This window comes from Lagopus leucura, unplaced genomic scaffold, assembly GCF_019238085.1.
Source record: "Lagopus leucura isolate 7727_CA_CO unplaced genomic scaffold, USGS_WTPT01 Super-Scaffold_702, whole genome shotgun sequence".
NCBI classification, from domain to species: domain Eukaryota; kingdom Metazoa; phylum Chordata; class Aves; order Galliformes; family Phasianidae; genus Lagopus; species Lagopus leucura.
The window spans coordinates 1,578,353-1,605,307 of NW_024962254.1; the positions used below are offsets into that span (position 1 = coordinate 1,578,353).

Sequence of the window (26,955 nt, forward strand, 5' to 3'; positions counted from 1 at the left end):
GACTCTTGTAAATACCAGAGCACAGAGGTTATGTGAATACAAATTACATTAGCATGCCGAGTAACTCTGTCAGCAGTTTCTCATTGAAGCACTTGGTCCCCTCCGTAGTGGGCATTTCCATCCAAATTTCCCCCTCTTCACTGCTAACAGTCAACTGGGCTCTCCATTGAACTCAGTCTTGTGTAAGAAACAGTGAGAGGGTTGACTCCAGCATTCCCCTTCTTGTCCCACCACACACAAGCTGTTGCTACTTATTAAACGTTTTAAAATCCCTGCTGCCGAAGTCCTCTAGAGACATTTATCTGCCATAGTCATAAGTGACTTGCCAGCATGCTACTCAAAACTGCATTTCCCAGCCAATAAATACAAGCTCCAGAATCAGGAAAAGCAGGGTTTGGCTTGCTCTAATTTTCAGTGGTATGTCACTGGGATACTATAACTACTTTTAAATTCAAATCAGCTTCCTAAAAATTAACTGGTTTTATCAGATACAGCACAGTGGACTGTTAAACACGTAGCCTCATGTACTGAAACACTATACATTTAATGAAGTAATGCCATTAGCAAATGTACAACATGGGTGCATTAAATCCACCTATAGAACAGCTCTACGTATGAGAGAGGATTTATTTTAGCTTTTCTCAATAGAGCAGGAGTTCCTTTCTTGGCTTTTGCTAGGTTTTAACTTAAACCAGGATTTGCACACACACACGAAAACAAACAAGAAGTATCTACTCTCATAAAAAAAAAAAGACTGATTTTTTTTCTTTTTTTATTCCAGTTCAGGAAGGAAGAGAATCATCTTGCAAGTTAATATAATCAGCTCCTTCGCCTCTATAATCTACTTCTGCTCAGCAGGAGCCCCCAAAAAACACTTTTAAGTCCCATGTGAAACGTGAAAACTACTTGTAACGTCTCTTTTGAGGCACATGATTCAGACGGTCGCTTTCAGAGTTCAGGAATCAGTGTCATCTTCCTTTTCCTTTCTTCTCAGAAAGAGCTCTCCGGCACGCCGTGGGCTCCCTATGTTTTGGGTGGAAGGCTATCTGTCCCTGCCCCAGATCAGAAAGGGTTAGGATGACACAAGTTAGCACAGACACCCATTTCTCACTTCACACCTAAGGACGTACGTTGACGACTCCCCACTTCAAATTCCTCACAAAGGGGAAAAATAAAAAGGACAAGAGACAGTAAATTTCACTGTGATCACACTACGGCAAAATATTCCTTCTGTTCATTGCAAAAAACGTGTGAAGGCCAAATTAAAGGGGAAAAAAAGTTATGTTGCATGAGTTACAGTGCAACTGTATTATTCCTTCTCTTTCTAATTTTCCTCCCCCCCACCTTGTTCAGTTTAGAAAAAGGATTGAGTACAACACAGTCAGGTAAGTGGCCACAAAAGAGTAGCTGTCTTTGGCAAGAAGTCACCGTATCGACCCTCTCTGTCACCTTCTGCCCATTTCACTCTGTCTCATGAAGTGGATGTTGTTGGCGCTGTCTGAGAGTTCTGGGTACTGCTCCACTGAGATCACAAAATAGCCGTCGTAGCCCTGTACCCGGCCTGTGTTTAGCACTTGTTGCTTCTCCCCTTCTGTCCACGAGCGAATCCCCTCCTCCCCATCCCTCAATCTCTGTTGTTCCCGGGCCCAAGCTTGGGCCACGGCGCGCTGCCGGGCCAGCTCCAGGACACGGGCTTTCTCCTCGTCCAAAGTGGTCCCGTAGCGAGTGTTGAGACACAGCGCGCCGTGCTGCAGCTGGATGTCCGTGTAACGTCTAGTCCTTCCACCCAGCACTGTGTTGATCTGGGACACCGTGACGTTGACACCGTTCTCCAGGGTCCTCCGCCCGCCACTGAGGCCTAGGATGGACAAGTCGCCCTCTGACGGGCCCTGCTTGATGAAGTAGTGCGTGTCCACCCCGTCGATGGTGAAGTGCAAGTTCTCTAGGTAATGGGCATTGTTCAAGATGGCGGCGATCCTCCGCCCGTCCTCGTTGGCAACACTGATGATGTCGGTGGCCACGCGCCCGTCCTTCATGGCAAACTTGACGCCTTTGCCGAAGATAGAGCCTCCGGAGGCGAAGTTCTTGTTCTTCTTGATCTGCTGGCACCCGGCGATGCTGGAGCTGTAGATCCGTTCAAAGCGCTCAAGGGTGACGAAGGCCTTCAGCTGCTTCTGCACTTCACACTGGACCCCTAAAATTGACTGAGAACGGAAAGAAGAGAAAGATGAATTAGGAGGAGATGCCCAAGGACCTGAAGGCACTGCTTAACATGATGGAGACCAGCAGAATCATAGAATCATTTGAATTGGAAAGGACCCTTCAAGGCCACCTAATCCAACTCCCCTGCAATGAGCAGGGACACCCACAGCTCCACCAGTTGCTCAGAGCCCATCCAGCCTGACTTTGAATGTCTCCAACAATATTTAGTGAAGAGCTCCACGTTTGTTTTTTTTTTTTTCCACCTCGCCTTTTTTTAGATCTTCAATTCTTTGCAGTGGAAAAGAGCTGTTGTCAGGTTATTCCCCCTGATACTCGATGTTTCAATAAATAGAATTGTATTTACACTTACAGACTGAAGGAGGTAAAGGGAAAAATGAGTTTTTGCCTTAATGCTGTGAGGGTCTAGTTTGGACTCCGACAGCTGAGCTATTACTTTGTGCTTCAGTGTTCTCCATCTGTAAATAAGAAACTGTTCCTAGAGAATCTGGGGACCATTATGCTTTATAAAATGCTTTGAGGTTTCTGTGTCAAAGTATCAAAGTATTTGTCACAGCTCCCTCTATCTTAATTTCTCCTTGAGCCACATTTCAGTGCCCTGCGTTGCAGGTATGACACTCAAAGTTGCCACAATCCCTCTGTATCCCATTCTATCTTGGCCAAAGCAGGTTGTTCAAAACTCAAGGAGGACCCTAAATCCAACTATTTCCCACAAACCCTGTACAATGTTCCACACCTTTGTTTGAGATTTGGCTTATACAGAAGAAACACTGCAGGATACGACAGTCTGGATCATTTGTAGTCAGGTATAATACAAAGTCACTTTTGCTGTTAGCGTATAATGGAGCAAGCACAGAGCGAGTCAGCAGCTCATCATTACTGCAAAATGTCTCTGGAAATGCTCTCATCAATTCATGGCAGTGCAGTCTTCTTACAGACCCCTGCTCATGAACAATTATTTGCTCAAATTTCACAAAAGCAAGAGGATGCTACAACAAAACTCTCCTGGCACTGCCAATGGCTCAGCTCAATAATGTGATGACATCCAGGATTAAAAATAGGCTACAAAGAAAAGTTTGCTGCACTCCAATTATTTTGAGGAAATTTAACATCCATGAAGGGTATTTCCTTAAACAGTCCACAAGCTAAAGGCTCACACCCTTACCTGGCTGACAGAAGACAATTCAGACAATACAGGCATTGCAGCATGGACATCTTTGCTACGATTTATAAAATGGTGGGGGAAGGGAAATGAACCCTCACTTCCATGGTGGCCATTTCTAGGGAAAGGTTTCAAAGCACAGGGGAAATAAAATTAAGGAATTTAGCATAACTCTCCTGGTGGTTGTGAGCAGTTTGCTCTATGGAGGAGAAAATCATAAGGGAACATAGATATACAAGTTCAAGGATGTATTTTGGGTTTATTCAAGTTAAAACATATAAAACCTAAGAGGGACTTCTATTCACAGTGCCAGGAAAGAAGGAGAAATCCCCTCCACTCCCCCTTTCCATTGCTAGCACAATAGCTGGAGAAGCAATAGGAGCTCTTTCTGGTTCTCTCTGTGCTGCCTGTGGGGGATCTCATGCAGCCTACAGAGTGACATAATTAACAGATGGATGGGGAGCCAAGTCGAGCTCCCCCACCAGATGAACGAGAGCTCTAATTATGCAAAAGATGGACATAATTAATGTAGATGTCACCAATGATGGACATGGGACAATGAGCTTTCTAGGCTCCATGAAGCACACTTATAAATAAGCATATATTGCACACCCTTGGTTAGGTATTTCATTTTCAGAGAGGCTTAATTGGGGATGTATTCTTCTCACATGCTTTTCATAAGGTTTGACTCTAGATGATCCTTGCCCACTGCCCAAGCGTGCCGTATTGCTCCTCCAACTTGCTCAGTAACTTTTACAAACAATGGGAAAAAGCATTTCTCATTGCCCACTTTGAATCACCATTTAGTGCAGGATCCTTCATTCAAGAATGTTAATAAGATCTTCTGCACTGTATTTCTACATCTTGGGGTAATTTATGTGCCACCATCTCTCTATACACATCCCTATGTTTACTGAAAGTGAAAAGGGATCCCTAGAATAAATTGCAGCATCTACTCAGTATTACCCTGGGGAAACTTTGAAAAACTGGGCAGTGCCAGCCATGGTTTGGACAAGAATGTTATAGTTCAAAATGATATATTCATAAATGACAGATACTTGGGCAGCGAGGTCTTGCACTGGCTCTCCTATCATTCACCCTGGTTAATTTTTATCCTGGTTTATGTCATGCTGGTATGATTTCAGACCCCACCAGCTGCTCTCTCCAAGACATGTCTCCTAACTCTCCACGTCACTGGCACCTAGCCTCAGGGCCAGGGACTGATCCTAGACTGCTCCTCCTTGGCAGCAGAGACACTCAAAGATGTTACTCTAAAATGTTTGGGATTCTAGTGATGACAAGAACTGTACAGCAAAGTGTAACAGATGATGTCCTAGGGTTTGCCATTAATTCAGGAAGGATTGTAGCCTGGTTGACACATGCTGTGATACAGAAGGTACCACAGCCAGCAGCTGTGACGTGAACTACCTTCATCAACCTCCACAGCCCACTGCGTGGGACTTTCTGGTCTGAGATCTAATTTTTCACTTTTCAATTTTATGTTCAAATATTCTGTAGATTTGAATTTAGATCAGCAATGGTCCATTGCAGAAGGAAAGCCAGATTCTGAAAGTCTTTTTCATTTTTTTCCCCTCAACTTATTGACACATTAATAGAACACAGGGCCTTTCCTTTGTCTAATAATAAGATGCCTTTTATTATATGAAATCACACAATTTCCACAGCTCCACTGTTCATCTGGATATCATTTAGAAAGAAAATAAGCAGCACTCACCCCTCTCTTGGCAGGACGTGGAGGTTTAATGGATTACACGTGAGCTAACAGCAATGCACTGTCACTTTCTGCCTAAGGATCCTTAGACAGGACGTAAGGCCAACTGTTTTGTTGGTCCTCTCTGCATCCATCCAGGACACATCTCCTCTGTACAGGAAAAGCATTTTTCCTGTTGCATGTGCAATGGCAGGACTGTTACTGACACTACTGGTGGCTAAGAGATGGAAGGACTGACCAAAGCCACGGAAATCCAGCAGTGTGCCCACTTGGAGGCACTGCAGGTGGCAAGTTTGTAAGGTTGTCTTGATCACTTTTGCTGGCAAACAAACTGGGCACAGAATCATAGAATGGCTTGGGTTGAAAGGGATCTTAAAGATCACTTATTTCCACCTGCCCTATGGCTGCAGTGGGTGTATGGAACTAGCACACATGGTGATACCAACATCCACAGGCCTTAGTCTTGATTTCAGTTCCAGCCCCAAGCAGCTGATCATTGGAACAGTCCTTTGAGCTCCACTGCAGCATCACCCAAATGGTGGTATCTCATTTTACACACTGCAGGGAGCCCCGCTGGCCCATCACTTGTTGCTTTAAAGTAGTGCAGGTCACCATTCTAGTAGTCATGAGGAAGGCCAGGAGGCTCTGTGACACCCCAAATGGCATCAACAACTGACAATGCCAATCTCTGTTGTTTATAAAGGAAGTCTGGACACCAAGTTCACAAGCAGAGACCTAAATTTTGGTGTGGCAAAATCACGTCCAAATGGCTTTCCATTGGATACTGGTTACTGGCCTTCTAGTATATGCCCTTTTACATCATGATGTAGTCACTCCCTTAGGGAAGCAGGGGAACAGAGGAAGCAGGAGAACACTCACAACATTGTAATGCTGAACATCATCACTTAATACTCTAATAATAAAACACATATCCGCTGTGTTGAAAATGAGCACGGGATGACTTTGAAATGACTTTTTAAGTGCATTTCTTTGATAAAGGAATGTATTTGGCAACTTTTTAAAAAGAAAAGCAAACTCATTCAATAGAAGAAAAAAAATACTCTGTTCAGGCAAGCCATGGCATAGCTAGCTGGTATGCTGTGCTGCTAATGTAAAGGGGGTGGAGGCAAACAGATTACATGCAGTTCAAAGAGGCAGTGTATCCCTGACTTTGAAATTACCATTTCTGTTTCATCTTAGAACTCATTTAAATGAACTGGCAGGGAATGGAAACAGAAAATTTCCATCCAAGGCTGCAGTGGTGTATAGTATTTTCTAAAGAAATGCCACTGCTTTTAGCTACTATAAAGGAAGGTGTCTGTAAAATCGGCATTAAGGAAGAAAGAGTGGAATTCATAGTTACTGTATTTCAATATTTGTTCTTAGATGTGAGTGACAAATAGGCTGGGTTTGTTTTTCCTCACAGCCTCTTTTAATCAGATGTCCTTAGGTGACATTTCACTTTATCTAGTAACAACCCGTTGGAGAGAAGAGAATGACCTTCATCATTTCTTTGCTGCTGCACAGAGCTCAGGAGAACGGCACATTACAGAGCTCTCTGAATAGCCTCTTGCATTTTCCCCGCACCTCTTGAGGATTCAAAATACCACAGCAAGATCCTATCATCTGTTGTTTTTAAATACCGCCTTCCAGTGCGAGACTGAAAGCTTTAATTTCCCATCAAGGATCTAAGATGTGCAATACATGAATACGTTTCCAAGTTTCTCTGCATCCCCTGCCATTACACACAGAAAGGTGTTTCTCTTACTGCCATATGGATTACAATGCAGAAAAACAGCTCTTCTGAAATAACTGGCCCAAACTACGATTCTTTTCACTGTCTTTGAGACTTCAACTCTCTTCTCCACATCAGATTGAGTGAAAATTGGCTAAAATGTTGGCAAAATGTAACAAGTGGCTGATGGATAGACATGGAGATGGCCCAAGCCCAGGACAAAGCACAACCCCATGAATGATGAGCGCTGGCAGAGCCAATTCCTGAACAGGGGGAAAATGTCCGTGGGAGAGGCCGTGCAGAAAGCCCAGCAAAATGCAGAATGCCTCCAAAATGCTGCTCCATAAGGGATGTGGGAATCTAGTCCTGCAAAGAACAGAGCTCTTCCTGGAGGCACAGTGCTCACGGGGTGGAGAGAAGCACAGATAATATGAGATTTTCAAGAACCATGGAGATGTGTCACTGAGGGCCATGGCAGCCATGGTGGGGATGGGTTGATGGTTGGAAACGTGATCTTAGAGCTCTTCTCCAACCTTAGTGATTCTGTGATTCTATGATGTAGCTAACAAGATATGCACTGTTCACCAACATCCCATGTTGCAAACAGAGTTGTTTTGGCTTCAGCAATTACCTGACAGTTCAACAAGACAAAAGGTAAGGGGGTGAAAAAGAAAAAAAAAAACAAACCACAAGAAACTGGATTCAGGTGCAGCAGCTCCACAATATGCCAGGGGTCACCCAGCATCCCCTGTGGCCAATAACACCGAATTTGTTCAACAAACAATTTAGTTACAGCCTCGTGGTTGCAGGGAGGGTGGGGGAAAAGTGCTGCACCACAGTGTATTGGATTTTAAATGTCACTGCAGAGCTGCAGGGGTTAGCACGAGGTTTATGACATGCTAAGCTGGTGGAGGCTCAAAGCCAAAATTATCTCTCCCATCTTGCAGCCCTGCAAGGCAAGCACCAAAAATGTTTGGAAGGAGATGCTAAGCCCCTCTGGTTATGCACGCTGAAGAGATACGGTGCAGCCATTTGCAAGGAGCTGGCAGCTCTGCTGTTATGCTTCGGCTATTCAATCCTCTCTGATAAAAGAACCCACTCAATCTGCCAGCTGAGGCTTTGATCAGTGGAGCCAGCGGAGTAACGCACATTTTCTTTGGTCTATCACAAGGGGGGATGTGACCCAGAGAAACTAGGGATCGGAAGAAGCAGAGATGAGAGAGCTGTGGTACGTCATGCAGAGAATATCCCTGGATTTCAAACAGAATGGGCATTGTCCAGTGCCTTGTCCAGGCTACTTTTAAATGATAAAAGATCTACGGCTTCTTCCAAATGCTCTGGAAAGGCATTCTGCAGTGAGATCAATCTCATTAAATGAAAACATTTCCTAAGCTTCCATTTAACTTTGTTTAATTTTGTCATTTGCCACCTAAGACTTTCAAAAGTTTGAGTTTGATTCCACACGCTTCGTAGAATCATAAAGGTTGGAAAAGCCCACTAAGATCCCCAAGTCCAACCCCAGCACATCCCCACCATGCACACAGACCATGTCCCTCAGTGCCACATCCCCTTCCTTTCTGTCACACCTCCAGGCATGGTGACTCCACCAGCTCCCTGGGCAGCCTGTGCCAGTGATGCAGAGAGGACCACTATGAAGGAGCACGGATTGTTTCTGGGGTGTGTGTGGGAGAAAATGGATCATAAATTCAAGTATTATATGTGAATGAGTTCATTTTATACAAATGTATGTCTACAATATGCTGGGTGTGACAGAAAGGAAGGGAATTCTGCTCTACAGCATTTTAGAGCCACTTGCTATCACAGCATGGTCCTGCAGCTGTAGTCTAAAATACAAATGCTCATGTTTTGTTGCTGTCATAATACGGGAGAAGAATATGGAACAACCTGCAACAGTTACATGCCACTTTCAGTACTGTGAATGTAAAGTGACTCATCTGGAAGCACAACAGCTGCAGAAAGCCCCTATCCACCAAGCAGGTCCCTACACACTGCTCACTGCAGCTTCTTGGCTTACAGACCCAAAGGGGACAGGGAGACTTCTCTCTTTATTGCTCATTCAGGCAGATTCACCTAAAATGGGTGGCTGGAAGGGAGGGCTCCTTGGTTTTATTTCCAGCTTCTGTATGAACAAGTGTCAGACTTCATCTCCAGCTGCCCATTAAATTACCTGGTTATTCAGTAAGCTTAACAGTAATACTGAAATGATATAATAATAACAATATTATTTCTATTAATCTCTGTATGTGTTATTATGCACTGTACATAATAATTTACAGGCAATCTTTTGTGCAGCTTTTGAAGGAGTGCTCCCTGTTTGCCTTCTCCTGCACAGCTTTGCCTGGGGAGATACTGTGTCACAGCAATGAGGGGGAGAAATCCTGAAGCTCTTTCTCATTTCAGAAATCATCTCTGTTAGCACTTCACTGTTTAATCTAAAGAAGAGAGGAACAAAAGAGGAGTCTGAGCTCCAAAACACAGCTGAGCCCCTGTGGCGTCAAGGTTTTCAAGCATCAACTCGGCCAGGGTATCAAAAGGCATAGATCCTTCTGTCCCCTTCTATTATAAAGTGATACATCTTAATTTCCAGGAGTTGGACTCGATGATCCTCATGGGTCCCTTCCAATCCAGGATATTCTATGATTCTGTGATTAATTTAAATCTCTCTTACTGATCCACGAGGGTGGATGGTGACAGGACAAGGGCGAGTGGATTCAAACTGAGACAGGAGAGGTTTAGGTTGGATACTGGGAGGAAGTTTTTCCCCTAGAGGGTGGTGAGGCAGTGGAACAGGTTGCCCAAGGAGGCTGTGGATGCCCCATCCCTGGAGGCATTCAAGGCCAGGCTGGAATGTGGCTCTGGGCAGCCTGGTCTGGTGGCTGGTGACCCAGCATATAGTAGGGGGTTGGAACTGGATGATCATTGTGGTCCTTTTCAACCCAGGCCACTCTATGATTCTATGATTCTGTGATTCTATGACTGAAGCTGGTTTATTTTAGTCTGTCTTTCCTGCAACTCGCTCAGTACCAAGGCTGGGTTGACACGTGACCATTCAATTAATTCACAGTATCTCATTTGTACCTCTGAGTGATACCTCGGGGCTGGGGAAACGTGACACTGTATTTCACTTACTGATTTAATAGTATCTGTAAAGGACCTCAAGGATCCGCTGCAGACAGTGAGATTTCAGTGAACTCTTAGGTAAAGAGTCCGGGAAGGCAGCTGGGATAATTTCCACTTGTTACCATTATCATTTTATTAGCAGAGATGTTAAAAAGCATATTCTGATCTCCCCAAATTGATGCCTCACAGCTCTCATGATGTTCGAATATACAGCAACAGCAAGCTGGAATCTGTATCCTAAAGGGAACTCAGACTGCAGGGATAAAATACCCCCAGAATAAAATCAAGTGAGGAGAGGAGAGAGCATCCTGAGAGGGAAATGATTTTTTTCAAGGTGATACAACAGATAACCAGTAGGTCTGGGAGTAACCAGGGCTCTCAGACCCTGACCCAGTGTGCTAGCCTTTAACAGTGCCACCTCCATCTTTCAGCTGAATAACTCCCAATAGAAAGAGAAGGAGAAATGATTGGGCTGTAAAAGCTTTTTCTTGCCAATTTTGTCATTGAATTTTGTGCCAGCATCTGCCAAAATGGCTTGTGATTCAGGCCTGTTTTTAAAAGCATGGCCCACTGGTTTGGGATTAAATCCAGATAGGTAAAATGAAAGTTAACTATTAGCTAAAACTTCTTTCTGGGAAGACCCACTGCAGTGCAGAAAAATTTGCTAGGGAATTACTGGGACTTGTTCTTTTAAGATATTTTGAACCAGACTGAAAACTGCTACTATTGCTACTACTAAAAACTGTAGAAAATGATTCTGTGAAAAGATTTGCTTTTATTTGTCTGCAGTAATTCATGGTGCAAAAACCTTGACCTTTGTTAGCACTATGTGATAGGATAAAAAAAACAGAAATGCATTATTTCATTGAGTGATTACCAGACTGTATCGCAGGAAAAAGACACAGTGGCACTAAAGAACTTATAATCATCAAATCACAGAATGGTTTGAGTTGGAAGGGACACTTAAAGGTCATCCAGTACAACTTGCCTGCAATGAACACGATTATTCAGTGAGATTTCATTACTGTAATGGAGAGAGACAAGCTGCCTTGGATCAACTCACTCTTAATATGGGAGAACAGGCTGATAGAGGTTTTTTTTTTTACAATGATTGCAACTGTGTACTTTGCTGATAAGGGTGTGAAATACAATATGTAGTTGTATGAATCACCTTGCTGTTGTCCCATTCTTGGGTTTTCATCTGCGTGTGGATCAGCTCATATGATGGCTCCATGGCATCCATGTCTGGCTTGGGGTATCCAGGGATGACATTGTGTAGCTGGAACCCGAAGGTGAGTAGCCAACTGTTGACATCTGGTAGGGAAGAGAAGCACAAATTAGATTATCTGATCGCTCAAGAAGGGTTGCTCAGGAGATGGATACAAATGAGGACCCTGGCACATGGCACTGCAGCAGTCAAGCCAAAACGATGGGTGTCTATTTTATGTAACAGCTGTATGCTGTTGTCCTACACAAAAGAGGGATCACTGGCACTGAAGGGGACCTGATGGAAAACCAAGCGATATGGGACACTGAGAATTAGAACAATAGAAACACAGAGCCATTAAGATTGGAAAAGCCCTCTAAGGTCATTTAGTCCAGCTGTCACTCCATTCCCACCAGGCCCACATGGTTCTTAACATCTCTGGGGATGCTGACTCCCCCATCTCCCTGAGTAGCCCATTCCAATGCATCATCACTCCTTCTGAGAATGCTTCCTAATATCCAACCTGAATATACTCCATTAGACATGGAGTGTATTTACTTCACAGGAGACTAGAAAATCTGTCCTGATTTTCAGTTGCATAGCTATTAGGAATAGCAGCTTGATGTTGACCTGCTGGAGGAAATAATGATGAGGCTGGCCAACTCCTTGATAAGCACTGCTTCCCCCTTAACTTCAGAGCATTTAATGATCTCAACTTGTTTGCCTTCACTGGACTTCAGAGAAGGACACACCTGCTACAATCCCCAAGCAAGTTGGTGTGCTTTTGGCACGCAAATAGCAATTGCAAGAAGCAGAGAGGTATGGAGGTAAAGTTTAATATCAGCTCCCAGGGGTCTTACATGTTTTGTGTGTTACTGGGATGATGCTAGTGATTGCTCTGTTCCAAGCTGGAGTGCAAGGGGCTTGTTTTTCATTTTGCTAAGCTGAATAAACATTGCTGAAAAGAGTCTGTAAAAGGGATCAAATTAAAGAATCAAATATGCATCTTTGAATATTTTTTCTTTGTCCCCCCTGAGCCTAAATGAAGAGCTGGTCGGAAAAGAAATTATGGATGCAAATGGCAAATAAGGCACTTCCAGATGACTGGAGAACCAGGAGCCAAGCAATCACACTATCTGTTGCTTGTTTTCTTACAGGCCAAAATGTTTGGGGTTGGGCAGATGTCCAAAAAGCCCTTGCAACAATCCATGTGGAAAGAGGAGGATCTCTGTAATAAAAACACTTCTGTTCACTCTCTGTACAGATTGTTTTTGGAGTGTTTTTGAAACAGAGGGGTTGGGGGGAGGGAAAGAAATTAAAGCCTTGTTTGATTATTTTTTCGCTTAGCACTAAGCCAGCCTGCTTCCAACCCCTTCTCATGTGAAACGAAGACCTTTGATGTCCATATTGCAGACCAGGTGGTCAGGAGAACAAAGTAAAACTGTGAAGGTCAGTATTGGTGCAGGAATCATTTTCTGAGCACTTCACAAATGTTAAAAAGGACACAGAACAGGGATGCTGAGCAGCAGAAGAATACGCAGCATGTCTGAAAGGGCTCAAGACAGGGTATTTTTGATACTCCTCAGAAAACTGACTTTCAAAACAGGAGCATGTTCTTTTTGGGAAGAGGTGTTGGAATGCCCAGAACAAAAATAAAAACCAAAACAAAAAAACCCACCATAGCAGGAAGGTGTGGAGTTGAGAAAACAGAGGGGAAAATATTAATTTGCCAAGAAGCAGTGACAACTTTTTTGACAGAAAAGTACATTTCACATCACATAGTATTTTTCAGCTACAGTAACCCTGCCAACACATTTCACAGTAAATTCATTTGAGGGCAAAGAAAAAGAGTGCTTAATGCAGACACAAGTAATGGAAATGTCAGTTCAATCCATCAGGATTGCTGAAACTGGCAGTAAAGCTCTGTGCCATGAAGTGTACAATCACTAAAATACTCATGTTTAACAATGGGCCTCTCAAAACGTAAATACCTGCTTCTCCTGCTCTCCCCTCCACTCGCCTCCCATCTGTACCCACGGGCTCAGAAACCTCACATTTGGAGAGCAAAGCACGTGGTGTTTGGCTGTGCCTTGGGAGCTGAGCTTCCCTATGGACAGTGGCACAGAGAGCAGCTTCCCGTGCCCCAGTCAGGTGTGGCCGTGATGCCCAGGACACAGCCATCGCTGCTCCTGTCCATTGGGAGCCTGAGAGCTTCAGCAGAAAGAATCATTCCTGTTGGAAAGATCAGTGAGATCATCCAAGCCAAGAGAAATGGCAGACAGCAGCCAAGCAACACGGCGCTCATCCCAAGTCTTGACCCGTTTGTTCCACGCTGACGAGGGAGGAGAAACTTAAAACATGTATTTGGGCTGTGAATTCCTTAAAGACTGAAAAAAGAGAACTTTTAAGATGATGGAAAAAATTATTTTGTTTTTTTTTGAAGTATTAATGACTTGGATTTGAGCGTCTTGCTGTTATCATCAGAGCTGGGCGGGAAACTGCCTGTTCCGAGAGAGCATTTGAAATGTTGTCCTGTCTGAACAACAGCAGGAAAATAAAATATGCCATGCAGTGACTGTTCAAATACTAGAGTAGTTCAAGACAAGAATTTCATATTGAGACATTTCATTTGGATTTTGACTCCTTTTTCTATCCTAGTTTCCTACACCAAGTAGGTTTGGAAAGGCTGAAAACCCAAACAGAATTTTTCTTTCAGATTATTTTGGAATTTGTCATTTAGGCAATTTCAAGAGCTGTGAGAAACATTTCTGCTGAGAAATCTCTCATGCTCAACTCTCTCTCATCAACAAATTCCATTTTGACAAACGAGCTTTTCCTTGATAGGAAAAATATATCAAAGTTTAATTATGCCACATATAATTATCAGTGAGGCCGACACAACAGCATTTTAGTTTGCATCTTTTGGCATATTTTGCTTTCTTCCTGGCGTTATCTTCCTAGCTCTGGAGAAAACAGCATTTTGTTTAAAAAAATATCAATCTATTCCTAATGATTACTGCAGAAGAACCTGAAAGCATGGATGCTGATGGCCAGAAAAGCACACTGAATAAAACACAGGCTTTTTATTTTGTAATATTTTTTTCTTTTTTTGCTATTAAGCCAATATCATAACTTAGGGAAATACAAATATTCTTGTTGCATATGGAGAACTTGTGATAGATGCAGCAGGATCATCTAACCATAACTCTGTCTCCTTAAGAGCTATGCACATTTGATTTGTGACTGTCACCTTGTTTTCCGATGGGGAACGTATGGAAAAAGAAGCCCCAGCAAAATAGTTTCCTTAAACATTACTGCAGTGTCGCAGAAAGTATGAGTATAGGATGGACATTTAACCTACAGAATGATTTTCTGTATAAAAAACATGCCTAGAGTTCATATTCGTGCCATTTTATGAAGTCCCTGGGGAAGCAGCTCAGAGGTTATGTCAAGCTGTTGGGTTGGCATGCCCTAAGATCTAGCCTTAAAGTCTAAACCACCTGTTTTTTATTGACTTTTAACAGAAAATGTTAATTCCACGGGGCAGATTAGCTTTGAACTACATGGTTACTGCTGTGTGCTCTGAAATGGAGGACTATAAAAAAAGATTTAAGTCGCCACTGCCATTCTGCTAAAACAAATCTGCATGCCATTTGTTTAGTTGTAAATAAATCTCTAGGCAAAACTGTGTAAACAGAGCCGCCCCTCTACAAAGAGTGAGGTTATCAGGATATTAATTGGAAGCTAAACTTGGGATATCTGAGGGAACAAACAACTGAAAGCAATGTAAAGATACTAAACACCAAGAAAGAGAAAAGGAAACAGATTGGGAATTACAATCTCTGTTTACGCTAATGAATTAAACATGCCCTCAACCACTCTCTGACGCAGGGGTCAACTGGCAAAGAAAAGCTTGTGTCCATTATGCTGAACACTGGAAAACCTCATGGTGACAGGGATGCAAGAGAGAATCCTATTCACCAGTGGTAAGCTGGAGAACAGTTTGTGATTACCTTAATTAATTCAAATGTCTTACCTGTCATGTAGCATTTGATATCCTGAGAGTTGCTAATGGGATTATTGTTTTTAAACATGTACAGGTTGAAAGGCATGATGTTATTGCTACTCAGGTGCTTCCACATGTCGTGGTCTGGACTTGTCCACCGACCTGCCAGCACATCATAGTCTCTCCGTCCCATGTGGATGAGCTTTGTGAGGGGATCATACAGTCCTCCATGGTAGCCTATGATGATCTGGAAGTTGGGATTGGTGTCCATATAGATCTCCCCATATGCTGTGTATAGTATCTGCTTAATCATTAAGCCAGTCCCGCTGAAGACAGCCAGAGGAGTGCCAATGTTATCACAGGCTATGTAAAATTCATCGCCACTGCTGAGCTCCATTGCAAACAGGTGGCCTTGGAGATCATAGTACAAGGAGGTGATCTCTGAGCTCGAGTGGTTGTACAGATGGGTGACCTTGGTTGGGTTGGTCAGGTCTGCATAGAAGAACTGCAAATGATGGCCATGGCTGGTTTTGCTAGAGACTCTCCTTCCCAGGCCGTCGTAGCGGTACTTCACACTCCAGCCACTGGCTTTGTTGTAGGCTTTGATGAGCAGACCAGCTGAGTTGTACTCAAAAACGTCATTGCCTCTTTGCTTCAGGAAGCCATCTTCATCCATTTTGTACTGCACATCCCCCAGTCTAGTAATCCTATCCCTGAGGTCGTATCTGAGTGGAGTAAGGCGGGCACTATTCCCTGGACTCAGCAAATGGAGGTTTCCATTTAGGTCATAGCTGTAGCGCCACAGTGGTTTGTCATTGATAGATACCGTCTGCAACTGGCCATCAGCATCATACTCGTATGAGTACCTAGTTGTGTTTGCATAAGGTCCAACCTTTAGCTCTTTCTTAACAACTCTCCCCATGTTGTCATACTGCACAGTCATCCAGTACATGAGTGACCGGAATATTTCGTACTGGACCTCCTTCATCCTGCCATAGGCATCAAAATGTTTAGTGTGAGTCATGACAGCAGTGGTGATAATCTGATTGATGTCGTAGTAAATCACTCCAAATTTACCAAATTGCTCAGTTTTGCCTGACACATCATCGTACCTGTAGAGATCGATGGGTAAAGGTGTCTCATTGATGACTGCTTGCATGCTGGTCACCCGAAAACTGTTGTCATAATTATAGTCAAAACGTGCATTCACCATGCCTTCCTCAGTGAAGCGGAAAATCTGTCGATCAATGAGGGGTCCTATCTGCCTGTATCTGATGGTACATGTGAACCCTTCGTTCTGCAAGTTGATTGTCTTCAGCATGCCAGCAGTTTCATCGTAGGTGAAACTGATCTTTGTGGTGTCGTAGAGCATTTCAGCTAGCTTGGACAACTTTCCGTACTTGTAGATGACACGTCTCCCCGTGCCCAAGTACAGTGTGTGGAGGAGCTGCTCATCCTCTGTGAAATCCTGAATAACGGAGGCGTTGCCTTCTGGGGGTCGGTAGATGTTCCTGTAGTAACCAATGGAACGGATGGTTTCTAAAGTCTGGCGGGCGACGTTGGGCATGGTCACTGATGACAACCGGTCATTCTTATCAAACTCAAAGATGTACTGTCTCTGGCTGTGAAGGAGCAGCACCATGGACTAGGTGGGAAGGAGAAAGGAATATATTATAATACTGGTTTTCAGGCAAAATCTATCTGAATTCCAAAGAAATCTGCAAATTTCTCCAATTCAGAGAATAGGGCGAGTGAGATAAATCCATGCAGCTACGGGATGAAACAGTGTGTGACAGTAAGCAGCTGCATGGCCTACCAAGCAGGGTGGACTGGAGGCAGAAGCAGCTATCGCAGTGAGGAAGGTCTAAGTTTGAAATACTCATCTGTTCAGATCAATACCATGTAGCTGTCTCTGGGCTCAATTTCTCCACGTCATTAGCTTTTACAAACTAACTAAAAAAACTGGTAGAGAGACTCAAGCAATGCTTGGAGAAGTACCATACTGACATGTTCCAGTGGCCAAATAACTCATTCTGTCTGCATATCTGTGGCAGGGAAGTTGGAACCTGATGATCCTTGGGGTTCCATCCAACCCATGCCATTCAATGATTCTATGGTTCTATGGTTTCCTATTACTCACTTACCAAACTTCTGCTCCTGTGCTTATTTCTTAGAGGCTTTTTTTTTTTTCCCCCACATAACAATCTACATGGATTGCATAATCAAGGTGCAAATCAGCACCTCCTGCTTTTTAAAAGCTACGTTACTATAGTTTCCTAAACTGATGTAGAAATAAGCTCTATATAAAACTAATGGATAAAAATATCAGCCCCAGCTATGCAGTAAGTGGATCTATGGGACACGGAGTAGCGTAACAATGAATAATAATACCAAAAGAAATTAAGTCCCATGCCAATCTGCAAGTGCAGTCTACGGAAAACCCTGCAAAGTGTTTACAATGGTCTGGCTGAATTTGTGCCTGGCGCTTTTCATAACATGTAATTCTTATGAAGTAGGAATGAGCTACCCAAAGAAGTGAGAATGTCAGACTGTGTGAGTTGTTTTCTCATGGAAAATCCTACTGGAAGTCCCTACTGTTTACTCCTCTGACTTCACCTGAAGATACTTCACATTACAGTTAGCTCGGAAAACGAGAGCTGTGCCTAAAAATCAAATGCCAAAGCTCTACAGGATTTACAGGATTAAGACATGCTCTCAGTGTGACTGGGAAAGAATACTGCCCTCAGGGGTATTTTTCACACTATTTTCAACTGATCTTTGGTAGTTTGGCACTGAAGTTCCTACGTATATCATTGTGTAGGCAGAATATACGGAAGAGTATTGAACCATAACGCCCAGTGCTTAGCTAATGTGAAGCAGCACAGCTGCAATTAAAGGACTGAAGCCCATTTCCACCAAAAGCACCACCAGTGAACAGTAGGAAGACTCTCACCTTCTCCAGATAAGTGTAACTCCATGATTTGCCATCAGCAAAGATCCTGGATGTAATTCTGCCAGACTGATCGTACTCCATCCTTTCTGACATCGTGCCCCTCTGAATGCCTGCAATGTGTCCTCCAGGGGAATAGGTCACATTGACCCCGTTGAGTCTGCTGCTGGGCGACCAGAGGCTGGGCCTCCCTGCCTGGTCATAGAGGATGCGGAGTGTGAACTTGCGGTGGTCATCATAGATTTTCTCTGTTCTCGTCACACGATCGAAGTCAAGGGACAGCAGGTTTCTGTTGTGAACCTACAGGAGGGAGATAGAGAATTAGGAAGCGGGAAATTCAGTTACAAAGACTGCTCTTCTTGCACCAAACACCTCTTTAGATCACACTGTAGACTATCCAGGTGTCCATTGCCTCTGGATAACGTTTTCAAGGCCAAGTGTTGGTGTAACAATTCTTGACTTTAGTGAGGACAGAAGCAGAACTTTGGAAACATCACCACGGTGAAGGAATATTGCCCGTATCCCAAACCTAGGCTTAGGACTGATACAGCAGATGTGGTATAGACCTACAGAGTATGTAATGATAAATTGCTGCAAGGAATATTTGCAAAATACTCCGCTAGTTAAATAATCGAATCATGGAATCATAGAATTACCAAGGTTGGAAAAGACCTCTAAGATCATCCCTTCAACCATCCATCTGTCACCAATAATTCCCATGCCCTTAGTACAGCAGTCTGGGATTGTACAAATTTTGCTTTCATGGACATAAAAAAAAACAGCAACAGAAAAAGTGAATGTTGTGTCACTATAGTTGAAAGTTGAGCTTTTCTTTGACTTCACTGCATGTACTGGAGGTGAAGCCTTCCACTTGAGATGAAATATGGAGGCTTTGAGCACAGCAGATGTTACACAGAGCAGCAATAGCTGGAGTTTTAGTTTCATTGTCCTGGGGTTATTCTGTGTAGCATAATTACACTTCTGTTACCTCCACTGCCTTTGCATCTCCAAAGATCAAAGGTATCTACTTCAAAGGCAGGAGAAGGAATACATTTTGATTCGGGGATTGTAGTGCACAGCATTACAAAAAGGACCTGATAATACAACTCATGTTTAGCTGCATGTGCAAGACTTATAAAACCACATCACTGCAGCAGTACAATATTGCACAAGGATGAAAACCCCACATTCCCAGTACAAGCTTGCCAGTGAAGACAGCTGCTTCTCCATCCCACCACTTTTGAACTTTTTTTCAGCTGATGAACCTCTTTTTTTTTTTTTTTTTTGCAGAAAGGTGCAGAATTTTCTTGGGTGAACTGCAAATTCCAACAGATGAATTTTTTCAGTTCCCTTTACTTCTTTTTTTTTCTTTTTTTTTTCTGTTTCCTTCAGCTGTTGCCAATAAATCAGAGTTTTTAGGTCGCTTCAGGGTGTCCAGGCTGCAAGTGAAAATATCTTATCCTGCTCTGGGTAAAAGCAACACTCCTGACCCCAACACAGCCCTCAGCCCTGGTGCAGCTTTGATCCTGGCTATTACTTGAGGGTGTACGTTGAATTCCCACTATACTTTGAGGGATGTGGCAGTATCTAAGAGCTCAGCAGGAACAGAAAGGATGTGGTAGAGCCAATGGAGAAGTGGTGTGCTGAATTCCATGTGAGACCTGGAGGAAGGTGAGAGGGAAAGGCAGGAGCACTGTATGATTTCAGTGCTGAAACCTGAGGAATGGGCACACTGTGAAGTCAGATGTCAAAAGGAGTCTCGGAAATGGAGGAGGGAAGAGGCAAAACCATGGATGGAAGAGGCAAAACCATGGATGAGGCCAACTGAGGCAGAAGGAATCTGTGCTGTAACGTTCGAGTAAACATGATGTAAGAGGGAGCAACTGAAAAATTACTTTCAGTTCATGAATAACAGCGATAGAACAGTGGTATGCCTTGAGAAAAGAGGGTATGTGGAAAGGTAGATAATGCTCCAATTAAATGTGCTGCAGTGTTTAAAAAAGAATGCAAATGGTAGCGGGAGAAAGGAAATCAGCCAAAAGCCCTTTATAAGAGGCAAGCTGGGAAATAATTAAAAAGGTATCAAAACTCTAAGTACAGATGCACATGTGTAAGCAACAGAGCAATTTGCTATCTCATAGGGGCTTGCTGCTGTAGATACAGAAACAGAAGTGGCAATTGCTTGGGAAAAAAAAAAAAGAGAGAGAAGAAAAGCAGTAAGGAATAACATCTCTGCCTTCCAGCTATTCACAGAACAGCTCCAGCGCAGCATCTGCAGCTCCTTCTGCTCCTGGTCCATGCCAAGGGAGCTGGAAAGAACTCTTGCGGGGCTGGGCAGTGATCCGGGCTGGAAGCGGCCTCCCTGATCCTTCTGCCAGCAGCAGTGCCATGTACTGACTGGAAGAATCAAGTAACAGTGGTCCTGAGTGGAGCCAGGAGTTGGACTCAGTAATCCTTACGGGTCCCTTCCAATTTGGGATGTCTTATGATTCACTGATAATGGGTCCCAGGGTAAATCTTAAAGTCAGCTCAAACCTCTGTATCCCGTTACGGTTGCTGTATGTCATCCCACCCTCCCCACTCTCTGGCAAGGGATTTCTGCAGGGCTAGTTGGAACCAGTCTCCTTTTTGGGGACTTTTTTTTTTTTTTTTTTAAGATTTATTTTCTCCTGTTCTCCCAACACCACTTTTCCAATGCAGTGCCAACAGACACCCCTCAGGGTGATGGGCAAAGTGAACCCGACACTACCAGATAGCCTCTGAACAGGGGCTAAATCTTTTCATCCTTGTTCAAGGGCACGCCTTGAACAGAAGTGAATTTCCTGCAGGAGCTCTGACAGGGCTGCAGGCTTCAGTTCAACAAGTATATTTTATGGTGAGCAGCTAAATAAGGTGCCATCCTATAGCCCAGAGTCCTCATACTGAAAAGAGCTCTTAAAAGCTTCTGCAAAAAGCTTTTGCCCCTTCAGAGTATTTGATAAAGCCTGCTATCAGCACAGGATTGTGAGAGAGTAAATATTAACCCATAGTGCACTTGACCTCTCTCTGTAGTGGGTAACCCCAAACTTACATTCTATAGCACTTCCATTTGACCTCTTGGTTTGCTCTGGAAAATCAGGAACACAAACGTGCCCACATCTCTGATCTCTCCAATGTTTCCTACAGAGCTCCTTCAGCTTAAATAATAATTAAACAGCATGCATTGACCTCCCTGGGTGCACACGAGCACAACGGGGCAAGATTTCTCATAAAAAGGCAGTGATAACCTTCAGCAGAAGAGCACAAACAGTACTTCAGCAATGAGAACTCCAGGAGCCAATAACATCCACATGGTAAATGGTTGCCTACAAAGCAATTTCCTCAGAGAACTGCTTTAAAATTATTGGGGTGACCATATCCAAGCCTCAGCTCCTTGCAGAAGTTCTGGAGATGATGCAGGACTGCCCTCAGTAGTGAACACACCAGGAACAGTTGGTGGCTTATCCCATGAGACCTCTCTGGTCACACTGGTTCTGGTGAGTCTTTGGGACACGTGGTCTTAATGCCAGTGTTGATCCGGTCTTGGGAAAAAGGAATCAAACTACAGTGCAATGATTAAATGAGACAGTTGAGGCAGCAGCACTGCAGATAGGGTTTTTGCTGCTGTTGGCCAACGAGGGGTTGAAGTGGTGGTCAGACAGTTAGCAGAGATACCTTGCTGCTGTGTGGGTGGGTCAGAGAATTGCAGTTTTTCATAGGAGGTGAGGGATCTGAGGAGGGAAAAAGCCTGCTTTGATACATTTCTGCTACTTTCATAGAATCATAGAAACATTACAGTAGGAGGACCACTAAGATCATCCAGTCCAGCCATCAACCCATCCTCACCAAAGCCAGTAAACCATGACCCTCAGTTCCACAGCTACCCTTTTCTTGATCACTACCAGGACCTCCACCACTTCCCTGGGCAGCCAATGCTAGTGCATTACCACTCTTTCTGAGAAGAATTTTTTTCCCAGTATCCAATCTGAAACTGCTGCCTGGCTGAGTGCAGCATCATATCAGCAATGCAGAGTGGGAAAGAAGCATTGGGACAGTTCTCTTCGCTTCTTCCATGAAGGAGTCCCTGCCTTGTGCCTTATTCTTGCCATGAAAAACACCTGCACTACATTATTTCCTAGGGTGGTTTGAGGAGGCAGCTGAGAAATTGGCCTCGTTGTGCCAGGAGCTGTTTGAGCTCATGGCAACATGCCATCCATCCCCTGCAAACATGACAAAAAGGGCCACAACTCATAAAGCGTGGATGTGTGCTGAGAGGATGCTGGTTGCAGGGGAACTTCATCTTTCAGGTTGGATATCAGGAAAAGATTTTTCACTGAGAGGGCAGTGAGCGTGGAACAGGTTCCCTGGGGAAGCAGGCATGGCTGCAGGAGCATCTGGAGAAAGCTCTCAGACTCATGATCTGATTTTTAGGTGGTCATGTGTGGAGCCAGGAGTTGGACTCGATCCTTGTGGGTCCTTTCCAACTTGGGATATGCCATGATTCTGTGAATTTGCAGGGGCCAGGTGCTGCCTTCCTCATCTCACAGACCTCCTGGGGAGATGTGGGGTGCAGCCTTGCTGGGTGAGCTCTTTCCCCAAAGCCCAAAGTCAGGGCTTTGCTGTTGTCTTGTGGGAGCAGTGGGGTGAAGGAAAGTGGTGATTTATTCACATACGGCACAAAAACGCTCAAGTTTCCCCAGATGAACAAAAACATGTTGAACTGAACTTTGCTAAGCTTCTCCCTTGCCAGAGAAAGCAGCAATTACTGGCACAAGGGGAGAGGAGAACATGACACGGAATATGTTAAATGCCGGGCAGTCCCCAGGGAAGCAATTAGCACCTTGTAGGTTTCTGGCTTAGGGGTGCAGATGCTGCCATGCAGGTACAGACAGGCTGCTTAAAACTCTTCATCCTCAGATGTTTTGAACCCCCGAACAGAGCCGTAACTGAGTCCTTCCATGATGTAAGGTGCTCTTCTACTTTGCTAGGCGCAGGGACAGCCCCCAGAAGGCTCAAAATGTGAATAAATGCTGGCAGATTTATTGGGACCCAAGTAAACGGCCTGAAAATTCATTCTGCAAGTGCTTTTCCAAATGCAGCACAATATAAAACAAAGACACATTCTGCGTTTGCATGTGAAGTGAAGATTTTGGAAGATGAAACTGACACGGGCAGCTGAGCTGCTGTGAAATGAAGGGAACCTGCTTTGAACACCAAATAGCTGTGACACAGCTGCAATTTGGAGTAGTCTCCTTCCAGAGACAGACTTGTCTGGTAATTGCATTGGTTATTAAAATAAAATCTCATATATGTGTGTGTTTGTATATATATATATATATAAAATAAAAGCCATCCTAACTCAAACAAGAAATTGAAGCCAACTGAACTGCAGATATACAGTGGTTCCCAGTGATGAAGCAATGTCAGCTTTCACTCCTGTTTGTACAGATATTCTCCTGATAACAAAAAGGAGTGTGTGAAGCTGTAGATGCAAAGGGAAAAGAGCAGGGCCCGGGCTGGGGATAGCAAAGAGCAGAACTCAACAAGTGTGAGTGAAAAATCACACCGAGGTGTCAGGGGTCACACAGCAGGGAATGGGGAGAGGTGCAGAGCAAGGACTGGGAAACACATATTCTGAATGCAGAGCATGAATATTTACTGCGAAGCTTGAGTGCGAATAAACAGCTGCAGTCCTTTGGCAGCAGGAGCACTGCCCAGCACTAAACCTGAATTTGTCTGGTTCTGAGCAGCTCCCCAGGAATAAGCCCATGACTTGGAATGGACTGCCCAAGGGAGGTGGTGGTCACCATCTCTGGAGGTGTTCCAGAACTGTGGAGATGTGGCACTGAGAGACATGGTCAGTGGGCATGGTGGGGGTGAGTTGGGGATGGAGTTGGGGATCTTAAAGGTCTTTTCCAACCTTAACAATTCTATGATTCTATGATTGAGAGCACCACTGGGCTGCAATTATTGATAACATTTCAGGCAACAACAGCAATTAAAACACAAGTCCAGCTCTTCAGCAGGTTCAACAGATGAGCAAGTTTCAGGAATCTTGAGATTTTTCTGAGGCAGCACAGTGAACAGTACTGCTTACAAAGCTTTCAGTTCTGAGGTCTATGTTACTGCCTGCAGTACAGGTTGAAAAGCCTTCCAGTACCTAAAGGGAGCGTACAAACAAGAGGAAAACTGACTTTTTACATGGTCTCTTAGTGATAGGACAAGGAGGAATGGCTTTAAACTAAAAAAGGGGAGATTTAGATTAGATATTAGGAGGAAATTCTTTGCTCATCAGATGGGGAGGCCCTGGCACTGCAGCCCAGAGAGCTGTGAATGCCCCATCCCTGAAGGAGCTCAAGGGCAGGCTGGATGGTGCCCTGGGCAGCTTGAGCTGGTGGGAGGTGTCCCTGTCCATGCCAGGAGTTGGAACTTGGTGGGGGCTTTAAGCTCTCTTCCAATGCAAACTGTTCTATGATCCCATGAAAATACTTCTTTTAATTGGTGCCGTATTTAATGGCTGTGATTGTCTCTTGCATACTTGAGCAGCCTGACATGATGTATGGATCTGTAGTGTCTGACAGGAGGTGATGCATTCTCAGTAATGCAGAGGTCTTACAGGGAAGCCACAAGTACTGTCTGTGATGGTTAAGAGAATGTCAGCACATAAGGAGATGTAAGGATGCATTCAGGCCGTAAAGGCTGCATCACTGAAGATGAATAGCTACTCCTCCATCCTGCAGCCACATCCCTATTGCAGACACCAGAAATCAGCCCTCTCCCTTTTTGTCATGTGGCTGGAGACTGGTGAGATGGGAAGTGGAGCCCAAAACTCCTCGCACTTACCCTCAGACGACGTCCAAAGACAGTGACCTGCCCCCTTGCCTGCTCCTTCCTCTGCCTCCACTCCACGAGGTTGAGGCCGTTGTCGATGGGCAGGGTGACATTCCTCTTGCCCACAGTGGGGTTGACGGTGCCAGCCAGCAGATGTGGCTCAGTCTGCAGGGCCACCTCCATGCCATTGGCCAGCATCAGCCTGAGAGAGCCGTCAGCACCAATGTAGTAGCTGTTTCGGACTTGGTCTAAAGACAGAAAAAGAAATATTTTAAAATGGCTGTGCAATGATACAGCCCCCGTCTTTCACTTTCTTCTTCTTCCAGGCTTCTTTAAACTGCTGCTGGTTGTAAGGAAATGCACTGACACTCACTGGGGAGGTGATCATCTCTCTGTACTCAGTACACCTCAAGTACTGCATTCAGTGTTGGGCTCCCCACTACTGGAAAGAGATTGAGGACCTGGGTCGTGTCCAGGAAAAATTTCTTCACAGGAGTGGTAATGCATTGGCATGGGCTGCCCAGGGAGGTGGTGGAGTCACCATCCCTGGAGGTGTTCAAGAAAAGGGTAGCTGTGGCACTGAGGGACATGGTTTGCTGGCCTTGGTGGGGATGTGTTGACAGTTGTACGTGGGGATCTTTGTGGTCATTTCCAACCTTAATGATTCTATGTTTCTATTCCATGATTCACCTCTCCTACTCACAAATTGGTTGTTTCACTGGTGAAAGAGATGGACAATCTCTTTCATTCTCATGATATTTTACGTCTCAAAGTCTTGCAAAAATATCTTAGACTACTCCAGCAAAGAATGCAGGTTCAAACCTCTACCCCTAGGGTAGCTTAAAGACCATTGCTAAAACTCTGGGTGGTGAGATATTTGTTTTAAACCACAGACCCACTGAAAACTTTCCATGTTTTTGGATCCCCAAGATCCTATTTTCACTACAATATATGAAAAAGTGGGGCCACCTACTTTTCTCAGCTTATCCACTATCTCGCAAGCGACAGGAAATTGCACAGTGGGCTAATGCTAACCAGTTTCCCCTGCAACAACCAAACCCTTTCACTTGGGAATACTTTCAGGAGGCAACCAAAGACCCCATGTTTGGAAAGAAAGCAGAAGCACCAAGCTCCCATTCATCTGGTCTCAGCTAGCTCCTGAAAGACCAGCAGATTTTGAGGCCAGGATTTGGGAGATCAGAAGTGGAAGAGAATGATACCCTGTGCACAACTTTTGGGAACCAGCAGGCTGAAACCTTGTCCTTTGGAACTCCAGCTGGCATTTCTTTCTGCATAGAGCAGCTCATGAAGGGTAAGAAAGCATGAGGCTTGCTCAGCGCAGAATAGCTTTAAAAGCACATTATACAAAGAGTGACTTATCTAAAGCTCCTCAAATGCTGGAAAGTATTACCATTTCTATCTCCCAGCCTGCCATAAATACCTAATTGTGGATAAAAATATCCCTTAAAAATTCATGTCAATTGTTTTTCCGTTCGGAGGCGAGTCAGGTTTTGTTCACTAGCTGCTCTGCCATAGCTCAGCAGGAAACGAGGTCACAGCAAAATTACCATCTCCCGTCTGGCTGAAATAGATCAGCAAAAAAGCACAGTTTGGTATAATTAGGAAAGGAAATCTGACACTAGTTGGTCTCTGTTACTGCGAGTCTGATCCTGCTCTTGCTGCAGCCAGCTGGAGCCGTGCCATGCTCATCTCAGCAGGGCCACAACTCAGCGTGCTGTACACAGTTAACCTCATGATGGTGTGAAACTGCTGTGGCACTGGGTTTTGCCACTATAAATGTACAGCAGTGATTCACAGTGTAGATCCAAGCACTTTGGCTATACCATTGTGATGGTCTTTTGACATAGATCCAAAGGGATCAAGCCCTTGATTTTCCAGAGAGTGATAGCTGGCTTTGGCTCTTTAGTTCTTAGATGCCTGGTGTTGTGAAAA

At 44.3% G+C, this 26,955-nt stretch overlaps 1 protein-coding gene across 1 annotated transcript in view; it reads right to left on the bottom strand.

Moving 5' to 3' along the window:
- Nucleotides 1–609: 609 nt before the first annotated feature.
- Nucleotides 610–26,955, bottom strand: part of TENM4 (teneurin transmembrane protein 4) — a 593,945-nt gene continuing 567,599 nt past the window's right edge. Inside the window, exons 28-32 of the mRNA XM_042862497.1 lie at nt 25,015–25,250; nt 18,157–18,453; nt 15,234–16,848; nt 11,162–11,304; nt 610–2,204 (exon numbers count right to left, since the gene is read on the bottom strand). Of these exons, the coding sequence (XP_042718431.1) occupies nt 1,446–2,204; nt 11,162–11,304; nt 15,234–16,848; nt 18,157–18,453; nt 25,015–25,250 (3,050 nt within the window). The 3' untranslated portion in view covers nt 610–1,445. The remainder of the gene's footprint in view (nt 2,205–11,161; nt 11,305–15,233; nt 16,849–18,156; nt 18,454–25,014; nt 25,251–26,955) is intronic.